Raw genomic sequence first — 15,703 nt, forward strand, 5'->3', positions numbered from 1 at the left:
AACTAACTTAAGACTAAACATAATGTGGTTTAGGGGCTTGATCTATTCAAGACTTGTTGTTTTTAAAAAAGGATTTTGGAATGTGTCTTGACAAGCTCTCTGTTTATCCATCTCTTGGCGTAGGTGGAGGCATTGATGGAGAGGGTGGAGGAGCTAACAAAGGATAAGGTCCGCCTGGTGGAGGAGTATGAGGCCAAGCTGGCCAAGGCTCAGGAGTATTATGAGAGAGAGCTGGAGGCCATGAGGAGAACACACCAGCTCACCACTGAGAACCTGCTGGCCTGGAAGAGGACGGAGGTAAAAGCTTATTCCTCTCCTTTTTATGACAGAGAAGAAGAAAAGCAGAAACCACATTTTAAGTACTAAACTCAGGCATTTAATTTGTTTTCATTTGTTAGGAGTACTGTACCGCTTTATTAAACAGAGTCCGAAACATGTTGTTCTGTATCAGGCCTGTAGCTGTTTATGTTCCTGAGAGAGACACAGTGCTCTCTTTATTAACAGGTGTTGTGTGTCTTAAGACAATTATTCCGTTGCAGTACAGCTACAGGCAATAAAATGTGTTGAAACAAACAGGCTTGTATAAAATTCTTGAAAAAAGTCAAGAAATTGGTCTAGAATAAAGCCGTCAAATAGTGCCGAGGGCTTTATTTCTCTCAATTTTAGTAGGTAGAAGCCCTTTATTGAAACAGTTTTATATTAGATGTGAGACCTTTTCTAATTCCCTCTGTTTGTTAAGTATAATATGTTGCATTAGTACAGTTTCCGCTGCAGGAACAGCTTCATTTTTGGGTCTGTTAATACAAAATCAGCACCTCCTGAATGCATTTCTCGTCATTGCTTAATATGATTTTAATTGTAAATACCATATGTAAGAACAGGCAGATGGTGTTAAAGTTAATAAATCAAACATAAGAGCAGCTGTTGAAAACAGCAGGGTGATATTGTTGTCTTGTAGATGTACTTTTGTGATTAGCTCACTCGCACACTTGCACGACCGACGCCATGATGGTGTTTTTGTTTTGATTTTTTTTCTTGCTCATTATTTGGTACATATTCGCTGCTATTTTTCTCAAGCTGCCTAGAGCAGTCTCTCCCAACTTTTGGAGCCAGCGCGTATATATTATTATATTTCACATTAGAAAAATCACACGGCACACCACCAAACTAAAATGCAGTTTTCCCCGCGCACCGGGTATAGCAATCGGCTCGGTTTGTCCTCAGTGTACCTTTTTTGCTTTCTTGTGACCACTACTCACGCTAGGGCCTTCATCTGGGTTGAAATGTTCCCCGGGACCCAGGTCAGATTGACTACTTTTTCTTGTCAAATATTTATCTATTTCTAATACACGCTGCGTTGTCTCACTCACAGCATGGCTATATAATTTCTTCTTCATCTTCTGTTTTACTGGACGTTGGCAACCCATTTAATTGGAGCAAAACGTTGTACTGCACTCTAGTGGAAGAGAATGTAATTGTTCTGCCTGTTTCCCATGCCGGTACCGGTCCGTGGCCCAGTGGTTGGGGACCGCTCGCTTAGAGTACTAATCAGGTGAAACCAGATAATTTTCCACAGCACACCTGATCATTTCTCACTATGACACCTCGGCACAGTTGTTGGGAAACACTGACCTAGAGAAAATGACCTCTGAATAACTTTTGTTAATTTAGGGAAGCACAGTATGCCTTTGTGAACACACACAAACTCACCATTAAAGGATTACCTAACATTAAGAATCTAAAAGCAGCATTAGTTGGTTGGTTTACTCACTTCAAACACAATGCTGATAGTTTACATACATTTTTCATGGGAATGTGTTTTTGAATGTGTTATTGTTAGCAAACAGTTCTCCGTTTTTGCCTTTAGTAGATCTACGTTCATTAGAAGTCATGTTTCTGTTTGATTACCAAACACGTTTAAGCTTACATGACTCCAGTGTGTTGATGTGAGTATGTCTTTGCGAGCTTACTTGCCAACTTTGTGTTTGCTGTTGGGCAGGTGGGTTGGGTTTATTCATGGTTTATTGCTCCCTGCTGCTGCTTGAAACGAGGTTAATTAAAGCCCTGAAAGCCAAAACTGTATTTGAAAAGAAGCCTGAGGTAATTACTCACACCTTTTACGTTACATACAGGCGTTTGATCTACTGTTTATATTAAAATATGGATTAATTAGTCCAGCTTTTATTGCGTCTTTGTCAGTGGTGGTGGACTTGCGTGTTATTGATACATGAGTAGCAGTTTTTGAGACACCGCCTTAAAGAAAGCCTCATTTATCTCAATGCACCTCTCAAGGTTGCTTGTGTCGTCTCCTTTTAACTCACACAGGCAGGTGTTGCTGGCTATAAGCGTTGTGTTCTTGTGTCAGAGTGACTAATTTAATTCTGTGTCCTCGTGAAGGTCGAGCTTCGTAAGGAGTTCCAGGCGCAGGAAGTGGCATTGCAGCGTTCACTGTCCAAGCTGAGGAGTGAGCTTCAGAAAGCTCAGGAGGAGGCCAGAGAGAACCGCGACAAGACCAACAGACTGCAGACGTCACTGGCCAACGCAGAGGGAACCATCAAGGTGTGTGGGGTACGAGTGGCTGAACACCATGTTTTATTGTCAAATCAAATGAATAAGACAAAACAATGAAAACCCTCTGGTCCAGATTCCCTTGATGTTTTTGTAATGACAGAAAAATAATGTAGCAGTATATACTAATGCCGCTACTGCTGGTTTTATCATTCATCTGTTTGCAGGATTTCCCAAAATAGTACAAATAATATGAAGAGTTTTTCTTTGCTTCAGTTTTAAGTACAAAGTGGGATAAATTGAATGGAAAATGTTTTCTGGAAACAGAAAGCCTCGGGGTGGAGAGTGTTTTTAAGAATCTTAAGGTGGTGGGAAATGTAGTGTGCACTGATGGTCCTGCAGGCAGATCTGTTAGGAAGTAGCTGGAGAGTCTGAGCTGAGGTTTTAAAATGCCAAACGTTGTATTGTTGTAACATAGCTGAGCGTGCGTGTGTGTGTTTCTGTGCGTGCTGCAGAACCTTCACAAGCAGCTGGAAGAGGCAATCCAGGACGGAGAGATCTGGGTGATGCAGCTAAAGGACACCGAGTATGAACTAGAGAGCAGCAGGGAACGAGTTCAGCAGCAGGCTACTGAAATCCTGCACAAAGCCAGTAAGATTTGACTGCTGGCGTTCACCACTGTGCAGTGCAGTGCTGTGTGCAGATGTTTCACACATCCATTAAAGAGGAAGTCTGCTATTTGTCATCCTTATTCTCACGATTGTGTTTCATGTTCCCCAATTTGCAAAAGAAATCCTCACACACTGCTGCAAACGAAAGCGATGTTTCACAACGTGTTTTATAATTGATCGTCGCTTGCAAATTTCAGCTAAATTTGCGAGTCCAGCAGAGCTCCTCATGCTTAATTAACCGATGTTGTAAATCTCGGCTTGTATGTTTAAAATTTGATGAGGTATTTCCATTTATTCTAATTGGTCCATTCGTGGCTACGTGTGGCTTTTAGCCTTTTCGTAGACCTCTGTAACCCGTGCAATAAAGTTTGCTAATGACATGATTTAAATTCAGCAGTCAAAACGTGTCTGCGTAGAAACAAATGCATTATAATTTGTTGTAATTTTATCAAAACCGTTGGAGTAAAACAACATTCAAAATCCTCAGACACACTGAAAAACTCTGCTGTTAACTGGACTCAAATTCATGTAAAGATTTTTCTTTTAGTTTGAACAACATTCATAGCCGTTCAGCTGTAGATTTACGAGTTTACATGGTGCACCTGAATGCACCACGAATAGAATATGTTGACTGATTTACAAAGCGGTTTAGACACCCAATTGATTAAAGTGTAGTTGGCAATATGACTGCAGGGAGTTTGTGTGCAGCTTTAGCAGTCACGGTCAACGCCTGTTTGTGAGGATATCACGCAGAGAGTGCGACAGCGGGGTGCCGGGCTCCAAAAATAGAACAAACCATTTCGTGGAGGGCAAAGTTTTATTTTGTCCAGCTGCCACAAACGAATGGTTGAAACACAGTTTTTTGCACCTTGAGGAAATGTATGTGCATGGATAATTTTTTTTCCCTCCAGCATTGGTGCAGCGGAGCATTTTTGTATTATGAAGGGAAAAACAGCTCATGTCTCGTAAGGTCCAGGTTGGTTAGTGATACAGGGCTCAAGCCAAGGGGTGTCTGCGTGTCATGGTGCCTGTGCTCACGCCTTATACTGTGTGATCTCTACAGAAGCGTCTATAGAAACTTTAAAGCTCTCCTATGATTACTAGATTGAAATTGAGCTTTTATGTCATAAATAGTCTGAATAAACTCATCCCACATCTTTTCCTTTGACTGCTTTTCTTTTTAGAACATCTGCTTTCCCTCTGGCTGCTCAGCTAACCACACTGTTGCACCACACTGTTTTTCTTGTTTGTTATTTAAAGTTTTTCCCACCAAGTTTTACAAGCAGCTGATATTTTAAATTAGCAGACTGCCGACTTCCTGTTTAATAACTCTGCTGCAGAGGCCACTTCTTTGTTCAAACAGCAATAACAATAACAAACATCTAGTTTAAACGTTAGCTCAGATTCCTGATTGTAGAGCCTCTTTAACACACACACATGATTTCAATTTGACTGCTTTCAGGTCAGATCGGCTCCTTGCAGGCAACCCAGATGGCCCACGAGGCGACCATCAGGAACTTGGACCAGGAGCAGAGCCGCCTCAAGGAGAAGATCAGCAGGCTGGAGGAGGAGAGGGAGGTTCTGCTCAGCCAGAGCCAGACCGCCAACGACCAGCACAAACAACAAGTGCTCAAACTGGAACAGGTACTTTTTTTTATCCTTTCTTTGTCTGTCACAAAAAGCCTTTTTACTTCCTCTAATCTGCCTCTTGTCCTCAGTCTCTGCGCGAGGAACACCAGGGCTATGAGAAGGAGCTCTCCAGGTTGAGAGCGCACTATGAGGAGGAGACACTTCGCTTCAAGGAGGCGCAGGTCAGAGCATTGGAGGAGCTCGAGGAGAAACACCAGGTGATGAGAGAGGAAGCCCAGCAAGAGAAAGAGGAGGAGAAGAAACTCCTCATCACGGTGAGTCCAGTGTGAAGGTTCGGTGTTGATGTTGAATCTGACGAATGGAAACTTTTTGGTCCAAAAAACTGTCCTAAAATCCTTCACAAGGTTTTCTTCATTATTTTCAAGGATATCAAACACTAAATATGATACAAAAAAGTAAAATATGAGGAGCAAAGTCATCATTTCAACACAGACAGTGTGACAGACAGATGGTATTGTTGCACATGTAAGATGCACACGAGCACAGTCGCAGAAACGTAGCCATGACACAGTAGGTCTGTTTGTACTTCATGATCTTAATGGGTTTTTATTAATTGCATTTGTTTGTGGTGTCCTCATTTGGTCATAACATGTTTGGTCAAAGTCTTCACATATTTTTAAAAGCTGAAAACAACATTTCCAACATCCTGATTTTCTCTGCCTCTGGATATAAGAAATTAGGTTCAAGGAACATTTCACCATCAAATTCTGAGTTCACTGCTACTAATAAATTTAAACACTTTGGTAATAATAATGTTGAGAAGAGCCTCTGCAAATGTTAAATGAAAGACATTAATTCTCTGTAGCTCTGAGCTGAACATTACCCGCACCATCATTTTGAAAAGTTGTAAGAGTTGAGGAGGGTATGTGGATGTTTGAGGCGGGAGTACCTCAGCGGTCCTCGGGGCATAGGAAAAATACAGAGTAACACAGAACCTTAAACCATCTGTCACAGAAGTGGACGACTTTTCTCATCCACAACCCGCTGAGTCAGACATCGCTGTGGTGGAGGACCGTGATTGGTCCTGAGCTGTGTCATCAGTTAGCTAAGCCTATAAACTGTAACCCATTGGTTAGCATTGTCCCGTTGAGACGCCTCGAGCCGTTTCGTCTTGGTGTTTTGAAACCGTTAGTGGAGGTCGGATCCATCACACCCCGATGGTGGGCATACCCAGCTTTACGGTCCTTTCCTCTCCAATGAAGACGGTTAATTACAAAATAAAAATCTTAAATTGAACTCTGCCACACTTTAAACTAGTGACTGAGACTATAAAGTCACCAGGAAGGGTTTGGGTTTTTTTTTCTGCAGCCTTCTTGTTACTATCAGAAGTCTTCACCTGGACGGGATGCAAGAAGGAACAGAGGTTTAAGGCACTTCACATTAGCTTTACAATTCAGAAGTTATGTCCATCATTTATAGAGTGAATGCTCCAGCTCCAGTAACGGCGGAAGCCATGGCTCACTCATTCTTGTCTCCCTCTCGCTATTGAGGGAGTATCCTGCCATCTGCAGTCTGATAAGTCAGAGCTACACGAGGGTCTGGAGAGTGTCATGCGGCGGTGCGTCTATTCCCCTTCAATCACTTTCAACCAAATTGAAAAGCCTTAAGTAGAGGGTTTTTTTTAAAGAAAATTAACACTCGTATGAATGAAGATTATGTTTCATAGACTCCAAGTAAAGGGCACAGGCTGGAGGCGGTGGGTTGGCCATTTCTGATTAGATGGTATTAAAATCTAATGCCATCTAATCATTTCTCTGTCTTTGTGTATTTTTAATCAGTTTTGATCAGACTGACTCTGTTACGTCTTTACTCTGCTGGCTGCATTTCTTTGTGTTGGCACATGACTGAGAATTTACATTTACATACTGCTGTCTTTGGCCAAACCCACTGTCAGTGTCACTGCAAGGAAATCACAAACTCAGCAAGTGTTGGTCACTTGGATTATTTTAAGATATTCAAACTAAAGGAAGATTGTTTGTTTTGACTTTTTGCTGTGTAACCATCTTGATCATCATTCTTTATAAAACGATAAAGCATGAAAGAAGCCATAAAGATGTTTTCGGGGGGGGGGGATAAAAACAGTAATTGGAACACAAACAGCCGAAGGTTTCTCTCAGGGTTTATGTCTCTCACTTTTTTCACGGAAGCATTTGCAATTAATTTCCCTCAGAGCAAATGGCTTTAGTCATTAAAAAAATATGTATCTCTAAAAGAAACGCGCAGCCCCCCTCAACATTTAATTAGGTCAACATTAAGACTAAAGACATGAAGCGCTGCATCTCTCTGTGCCTGTGTTTTCTCCTCTGCGTCTTTCAGTCTGTCGCCCGCTCTCTTTCTTTCTTCTTCAGCTTTTCTTTTTTTCACTCCTGATTTGCTCTCCTCTCTTTGACTTCAAAGGGGAGGGGTTACGTGAGGAGAATACGAACGGCCTTATTGCCAAAGAAGCAACGACAACTGATGAGATTACCCAGGTTAAATTAATTTAACCTGATCCATTTAATATAACAGCAACAACAAGACTGCTGGGCAGACTCCTCTCTTTCTTACTTGTCTCACTTATTCTGGATAGCTAAATAAGCAAAAACAGGCCTTTATACAATACAATACAATACAGTTTTATTTATATAGCACATTTAAAAACCCAAAGGCACACCAAAGTGCTTCACAGTAATATGGAGAATCAACATAAGTCAATAACAGGGTACAGATCGGGCACTAGCACAGACAGGATAGAGGCACTAACAGACCAGGAGAGTTAGATAAATACAAAATCCACTAAGAAGACAAAAACAGCAGTAAAATTAGTAATAAAATAATAAATTTAATAAAAGATTTAAAGATTTAAAAGTTTAAAATTTAAAAGGGTATTAACTGGTCAGGAAAGCCAAGTCCAATAGATATGCTTTCAATCTTGATTTAAAGGATTGGATAGAGTCCAAGGCTCGAATAGAAGCAGAGAGGCTGCTCCAAAGGTTGGGTGCAGCTGAAGGCACGATCGCCTCTGGTCTTCAGTCCAAACTTAGGTTGGGCCAGGAGTAATTGACCTGATGATCTTAATGCACGACAAGTGTGTACAGATTGAGGAGGTCAGTGAGGTAGCTGGGCGCAATGTTATTCAGGATTTTAAAAGTGAGTAGCAAGATTTTAAACTCAATGCGATATTTGATTGGTAACCAGTGCAGATCAACAAGAGCCGGAGTAATAGGGTCAAATTTTCTAGCTCCAGTAAGAAGGTGAGCCGCAGCATTCTGAAGGAGCTGCAGTCTTCGAAGAGAGAAGGCCTGGAGACCACAGTAGAGAGAATTACAATAATCTAACCTGGAGGTCACAAAAGCGTGGATACGTTTTTCCAGGTCCCCGTGTGGTATATAATGCTTAGCTTTAGAAATCTGGCGCACTTGGAAAAAAAAACAGATTTAACTACAGATGACACTTGCTTATCGAGCTTAAAGGAGCTATCCAAATAGACACCCAGGTTACGCATAGAATCAGAGAGAGAGTTAGCTAGGGGCCCCAGCAGGGCAACAAGCTGGTCTCTCAAGGAATATGGCTGTCGAACACCAGAACTTCAGTTTTTTTCTCATTTAAAACGAGAGAATTATCTGACAGCCAATCTTTAACCTCGCTCAGGCAATCGAACAGGGAGTTCAGTGGTGCTGCCAAATCATCAGTCAGTTGACAATAGATTTGAATGTCATCAGCGTAAAAGTGATAAGAAATATTGTATTTTTCAAATATGGAGCCCAAGGGTAGCATATACAAAGAGAATAATAAAGGGCCCAATACAGACCCCTGGGGAACACCACAACAGAGAGGGGCAACAGAGGAAGAGTATCCTCCCATCACAACAGAGAAGGATCTATCAGTGAGGTAAGAATTAAACCAGTTAAGGGCAGAACCCTTGATGCCTACAACATGCTCTAGCCTCCTCAAGAGAATATTATGATCAACCATGTCAAAGGCTGAAGACAGATCCAATAAAACTAAAACGGCAGCAAAGAGTCAGCAAATACAAGAAGATCATTATAGAATCTTAGCAGGGCCGTTTCAGTGCTATGGTGTGGCTTAAAGCCAGACTGGTATTTGTCAGTAATGTTATTTGGGGCGACCGTGGCTCAGGGGGTTGGGAAGCGTATCTGTAACCGGAAGGTCGCCGGTTTGATCCCTGGGCTCTCTGTCCTGGTCGTTGTGTCCTTGGGCAAGACACTTTACCCTACCGCCTACTGGTGTTTCCCAGAGGGGCCGATGGCAGCCTCGCTTCTGTCAGTCTGCCCCAGGGCAGCTGTGGCTACAACCGTAGCTTGCCTCCACCAGTGAGTGAATGAATAGTGGCATTGTAAAGCACTTTGGGTTCCTTGAAAAGCGCTATATAAATCCAATCCATTATTATTTGCAACTAAGTAAGCCTGTATTTGGAGAAAGATGCCTTTCTCTAAAATTTTTGAAAAAAACAGAAGTTTTGAGATTGGCCTATAATTGGCAGGGTCTTTCTGATCAAAATTGCTTTTTTTAAGAACGGGGTGCACTACCGCATGTTTTAAAGCAGTCGGGACACAGCCCACTACCAATGATAAATTCATTAAAAATAAGATGCAAGGCCCAATTTCCTCAAAACTTTCTTGATAATTCGGGATGGAAGGATATCGTGCACAGAATTTGAGTTTCTCAATTGTTCAATTATTCCCTTAAGAGTGGGGAGTGATAACACCTCAAAGTGAGAAAAGGTGGACATGCATCCTAAAACTCTTGTGCTGAACAGGATTCAGCACAAGAGAGTGAGAGTGTGAAGCCTTCAGTAATAAAACTTTTCCACTAAAATGATTAAGAAATTGCTCACAGAGAGCCTGAGAGGCTGAGCTCGAAGAGTCTGGACAGGGATTTATCACCGAATTAAAAATTTTGAATAACATTCGGGGGTTGTGGCTATTAGTCTCAATAATGTCTGATAGGAAAGCTGCTTTAGCTGCTTTTACTGAGTTCTGGTAGAGAAAGCGGCTCCTACAAAGAATGTCATAGGATATCTGAAGCCTGTCTTTTTTCCACCTCCTTTCAGATTGACGGCAGACACGACATAAAGCTCGTATAGTGTCATTTAGCCATGGTTGATGAGAAGTTCTGGGACGTTTCATCTTTATAGGGGCCACAGTATCTAAGATGGAACAACAGGTGGATAGCATAGCTTTGGCAAAATCATCAACCAAGGGAGGTGTGTAACAGTTAGTATCAGTGAAGTCTGGATCAAAAAAGGCAAAGTTTAAAAAGGCCGTAATGAAGTTAGCCACAGTCTCAGAGTTAATGATACGTACAGGGCGATGACAGCCTTTAGAATTTAAATCAATTGCACATAGCTCAACATCAAACATGACCAAAAAATGGTCAGAAATACCAGCATTATCAACGTCCATAGTACAAATATCCAAAGCATATGAGAGGACCAAATCCAAGGTATGGCCTTTAAGATGAGTTGGTTCCCTGACCCACTGTGTAAGGTTAAAACAGTCAATTAGGGCATGAAAATCCTTGGCTAGGGGGTCATCAGCACAACAAATATGTATGTTAAAATCTCCAGTAATAAGGGCTTGGTCATAACTTAATAAAAATGACCCCAAGAAGTCAGCAAATTCACAAATAAAAGACCTATTATATTTAGGTGGTCGATAAATCACAGCACATAGAATCGTTGGGGGTCCGGCAAGCTCCAATAGTTGAACCTCAAAACTAGAATAGGTAGGAGAGGGCAGTTGCCGAACTTTTTTAAAAACAGAGGCCACGCCTCCACCTCTTCCCGAGGGTCTCGGTGAACTGAAGAACACACAGTCCGGAGGTAGTAGCTCTGAAAAGGAAGAGGACTCACCAGGACGAATCCAAGTTTCAGTCAATAACAGAGCATCAAGCTGAGAGGTGAGGAAGAGGTCATTTAAGATGAAGGTTTTATTCACCAGTGATCTTGCGTTTAATAAAGCCATCCGAGAGATCGGCATCTTATTTCTGCTGGAAGAACGTCTTAGCTGGCTTAAATGCCTGTGCCGTACACCATCGCTGGGGGACCCAATCCAAACACGAACAGGCAGAGAGACTACCGGAGAAACCGGACAGGCTGTTTACCGACCGGACAGATCCAGCGATGGCTGAGCAGCCTGAAGGACAATGGACAATGGATCCCGAGCGGATGGAAGTCGTATAATCCCCGCGGTGGTGAGGGAATTAGCTGCAGCTGATGTTTTAAGGTAAGCCTTAAAGCGAACCCGAAACCCACTCCGTTTGCCCCGCTTCCTGTAACGCTTCTTAGGTGGGGGGCAGAGAGAGGAACCGTATGAACCAGTGGAGAGATGATACGTGGAAAGGAAGCAGCTCCCAAATTCCAGCCTTGATCCAACCCAGCACAGGGGGAAAATGAAGATTTAACAGAGTATCCCGGTCATAGGTGATTAATGCATAACCATCTGGGGGGCATAGTGCCAGAAAGATAGCAAATAATAAACAAATATCAAGGAAAAGAGCTGAACAACAGAGAAGACGATGGCCTGCCGTACACGCTGGCGCCATCTTACTCTCTGTAGGTATGAACTTATTTTCAACTACAGGGAATAGCTGTCTAATCAATGGGCACAGACACTCGTATTCCCCATGTTCAGTAATAATAATATATACTTTATTGATCCCTGTGGGGAAATTCCTCTCTGCATTTAACCCGTTCACTCAGTGGGCAGCCATTGGGCGCCCGGGGAGCAGTGTGTAGGGATGGTGCCTTGCTCAGAGGTACCTCGGGGGAGCCAGTCAGTGGATTCAAGCTCTCGACCTTCCGATCATGGGGCCACTACTCTACCTACTGAGCTATCCCTGCCCCATCAAGGTAACTCTTAGAATTTCCACCTTTTAGTTATAGCCAAATTAACATCTTTTCAATTCTTTGTGTTTAGCAATAGGTGGGCTTGTGTTTTTCTCTTTGTTTTTTTCTTTTTTTGTGAGCTCACATCTAAAATTGCTGATCTCCTGTTCTGTGCTAAAGGACAACTGTGGGCAAAGTCCTGTCCAAACCTTGTCTGGGGTTAATCTTACATTTCTAGTATGTTAGCTTGTTGATGCTGAACCTCGGAGAGTGCTGGCAGCGCCGTGGACCAGGTTGCTGCGGCACAGTGTGAAAGTTGTGAAAATCCACCCACACCTTTAGTCACAGGCCTGCTCGTCACATGAGCACAAAATCTAGGATTTCTTGTCAGTTTTTATTCATTGATTTTGATCTCCTGATGATGTACTCGTTCAGCTTCTTTCCAACTAATCATTTGATAAAACGAGTTCAGGATCAGGAAAATGCAGAAGGTCAGTGTTTTTAAAATCACAATAATCTAATTACTTCATAGTGATTTTACTTATTTAAATTTCCTTTAGGGCTAAAAGAAATAATATAGAAAAGTCAAATCAATTAAGAAACCAATTTCAAAGGATATTATCCTATAGATTAAGGATAATAGGATTAAGACCCATAACATTTTAAAGGTTCAACTTTTTAAATGATTTATTTCTGTCTGTGTAAAATTATATAAGCCTATAAGAATTAAGAATTTTGCCTATATTAAAAAATATTATTATAAATTGGTTCTGACACACTATTTCAGATTTCTGCCATCTGGTTATTCTTACACACACACGTATAATATCAGTATCTTCTTTAATATCTGTAACAAATTTCTTTGTTTTAAGCCTCACGTGAGTCATAAGGCGATAAAAGTCACATTAATGATCTGCTTTGACAAAATCTTTTGATCACGCTATTACACTAACTAGCAGATGCCTACGCTGCAGTAATGTTTAGTCTATTGTTATGTGGTTGCTAGGCAACATGACAACGTCTCATAAAATATCACAGATAATCAAAGTTTTGCAGATATGAAGTAGACGTTATTGTGATAACGCTGTAAGGTGTTCGAGGTGGAAAAATGTTCAAAGCAAGTCATTTTTGCCCGTTGCCCCTAGCAAGGTGGTTGCTAGGCAACATGATGATATCAAAATGTGTGACAGAGATATATAGATGTACCCCTGTGCGAAGCTTAGATGATTGTGTAGGAGGAGTCTGTGGACAGACAGACAGAGAGAGGTGTGGCTCAACTGTGGTGGCTCGATCAGACTGAAAATCTGATTTTTCACTTGTTTTGTGTCTTTTAAAATATTGTTAAAAAATTCGAATTGAGAAATAATGAATGAATATTGATTATTTTTTATATGTAAGAAAAACACATGAGTATCAAATTGACTAAAGTTCCTGATTATCCTGAATGTCCAGTAACCTCTAACCTTTCCATCAAACTGTGTCAGGAAGGATAAACTTATATTGAGCAGTATAGTATGACCAAGACATGCCTTACAGCTTCAGCTGGTCCATGGGTGCTGCACGCTGCCTGCCCACTACTCCCAATGCTTAAGATGGGTTAAATGCAAATCACTCTATGGGGCTCGGTAAAGGCTGCACTGCTCTCTTATCTTATTATCCTATAGGCCAGTATGACTGTTTTGCTCTGAAAAGGCAAAAAGTGAGCAGAATAGTAGGTGCTATTGTTCTCTCTTGTTTATATCTGTTGCAGCACATTACACCCCCTTTATTCACGCTCACATGGCTCCAGCTGCATTTAGAGCTGAAGTTCAGCAAAGGACAGCGTACATACTGGAGTTTGCTTCCATCCAATTAAAATGAATTAGCTAAGAGGCATGAAGGCAGTGTAATATATGACTGGCACAGAGTAACACAAAACACTTTGTCTCAAAAGTCATTCCTTTAATATTAAAGCCTGCCGTCCAAAATGAAGACGTATCTTGTTGGTCTGAAACGATTAGACGCTGCATTTTAAATCACTTTGCGCTCGGTGTTTTCTCTCTTCCGTCTCGTCCCATATTTCTCCTCTTTCATAATGTTGCTCTCTCTCTTTTCCTTTCTTTTCGCCCCTCGTGAGCTCACACTTCGGATGCTGTTTGAAGCTGACTGCTAATTGGTTGATTTTCATTGACATTAAATCCTGCCTCTAAGCCAAGTGAGAGTCGTGCATGAGCGTGTGGGCGTGTGTGTATAGATTCCCTGAAAGACAGAGCGACGGAGAGAATGGATGGAGGGGTTGATGAAAAAGGGAAATATTATGTAAGTCGAAGCTGCGTTTAGATTAATGTCTGCTTTTGTTTGGGCTGAAATGAAAAAGGGGATGCAGGACGAGAGACGGTGAGACAAAGATGCAGACAGAAAAGAAAGAGACAGAAGTGGTAATTTGGAAGAAGAAGAAGAAAAAGGCGATTTATTCTAAAACGTCTTCATCTTTGTACTTGTTAGTTTTACGACTGTCAGCGGATATTAACGAGTTCTTCAACCGAAGCAATAAAGCGACTAACTCTACAAATTGCTTGTGCTGTATTAATTCATAATTCACCACGGTCTACTTAAGGCCAGATGAGACAGCAGTAGAATAAAGACTTTTCATTGGTGTTTCTAATGTCCCTGCACTGCTGCACATGTAGATTCATTCCTCTGATGGGTTTGTTTGCAGGTGAACGCAGCTTCTCTCAGTTTAAAGAGGACAGTCAAAAATGAAAGTGTCCATAATGAAGTGATAGGCTTTTGGCATTGATGCAGCTTTCTACTCAGTGTCAGCACCGTGTTGTCTTTTAAATATGGCAGCAGCTGAAGCTTACGAAAGCGGCCAACTGTCACTTTCGGCATTGTTTACTGTGCTGATTGTTTTCTAGATCGGGGATGTCAAAGTCATTCATCGAGGTCCACATAGAGCCTGTTTTGAGCTTAAGTGGGTCAGACAGGTGGAAATCCCCTCTCTGTCACTTTGAAGATGTTTAACTACACATTTAATCCCTGAGATATCTCATTATAAGAAGGAGAAGTGCAGTTTCAACAGCTTGTCTCAGTTTTTCTAATAAAGAAATGCTGCTGTAGTTAGAGAATTCTGTCTATCAGTAAAGACAGATCTTGTAAGAAATAGGGCTGGGCCATATCATACCGTTCACGGTAATACCGGTATAATGTTGGGCAACGACAAGAAAATGAAATATCGCGATAGAATATGGGTAAAACGTACATGCGCAGTGCCTTTGTTTACATACATACATGGCGGCAACGCAGAATGAGAAGGGCGAAAGCGGATCGTTAAATGAAACGGATGAACCAGAATTGGTTTGTGAAAATGCTGCAACTTCAGTGGTGTTGAACTGGTTTGGCTTTCGTCCGTCAGATACACAACAAAGCACTATTTTTGGTGGCGCATGCTAGCGGGCCGTCGTTATTACCGTGTTGTTTGGAAAATACGGCACACTTAAAATCAATCCTTTGATTTTTCTGAAAATCAACAGTGCCCCTTATAATCCTGTCTGCCTTATGTTTAAATTCTGGTTGTGTTTACTGACCTCGAAACGATTTTATGTACACGGCGCTCGAAAATCTGTCAAATGTTTCAGTACGACTTTGCTGAGCTACGAAGCCGCACCGCTTGATGGATTGTTGGAGCATTACGGCTACCGTAGTCAGGAGCCTCGCGTAGTGATACGTACTGTGCTTCAACATAATATTACCGTATTGTGTGTTTGTTTAACCTCTTTTAAAGTTTTGTGGTTATGCTGAGGATATGCCGGCCAATTTCCACTGGAAATGCCTTTTGGTCAAACTGTCAGCAAGGAATTTGCACTGTTAAATTTTTATATAACTTTAATGCACATAAAAAAACAGCTGCTTGTTTAAGTGAAAATACATTGATTTTTTTTTGCACTAATAAACTTGTGGAGTTGTAAAGTTTTTGTCTAGTGTCAATTATATCGTCAGTTATATCGTTATCGCAAATTTTCAAATCTATATCGTGATAAATATCGCCCTGCTCTAGTAAGAAATG

At 41.5% G+C, this 15,703-nt stretch overlaps 1 protein-coding gene across 2 annotated transcripts in view; it reads left to right on the forward strand.

Annotated features, from left to right (window-relative positions):
* fam184aa (family with sequence similarity 184 member Aa) overlaps nucleotides 1-15,703 on the forward strand; it is an 84,928-nt gene that overhangs the window by 20,275 nt on the left and 48,950 nt on the right. For both annotated transcript variants that reach the window (XM_080297486.1, XM_080297485.1), the window contains exons 6-10: nucleotides 124-297; nucleotides 2,398-2,559; nucleotides 3,024-3,159; nucleotides 4,642-4,823; nucleotides 4,898-5,083. In XM_080297486.1, the coding sequence (XP_080153612.1) occupies nucleotides 124-297; nucleotides 2,398-2,559; nucleotides 3,024-3,159; nucleotides 4,642-4,823; nucleotides 4,898-5,083 (840 nt within the window). The remainder of the gene's footprint in view (nucleotides 1-123; nucleotides 298-2,397; nucleotides 2,560-3,023; nucleotides 3,160-4,641; nucleotides 4,824-4,897; nucleotides 5,084-15,703) is intronic.

Source organism: Astatotilapia calliptera, chromosome 23 (assembly GCF_964374335.1).
Source record: "Astatotilapia calliptera chromosome 23, fAstCal68.1, whole genome shotgun sequence".
NCBI classification, from domain to species: Eukaryota; Metazoa; Chordata; class Actinopteri; order Cichliformes; family Cichlidae; genus Astatotilapia; species Astatotilapia calliptera.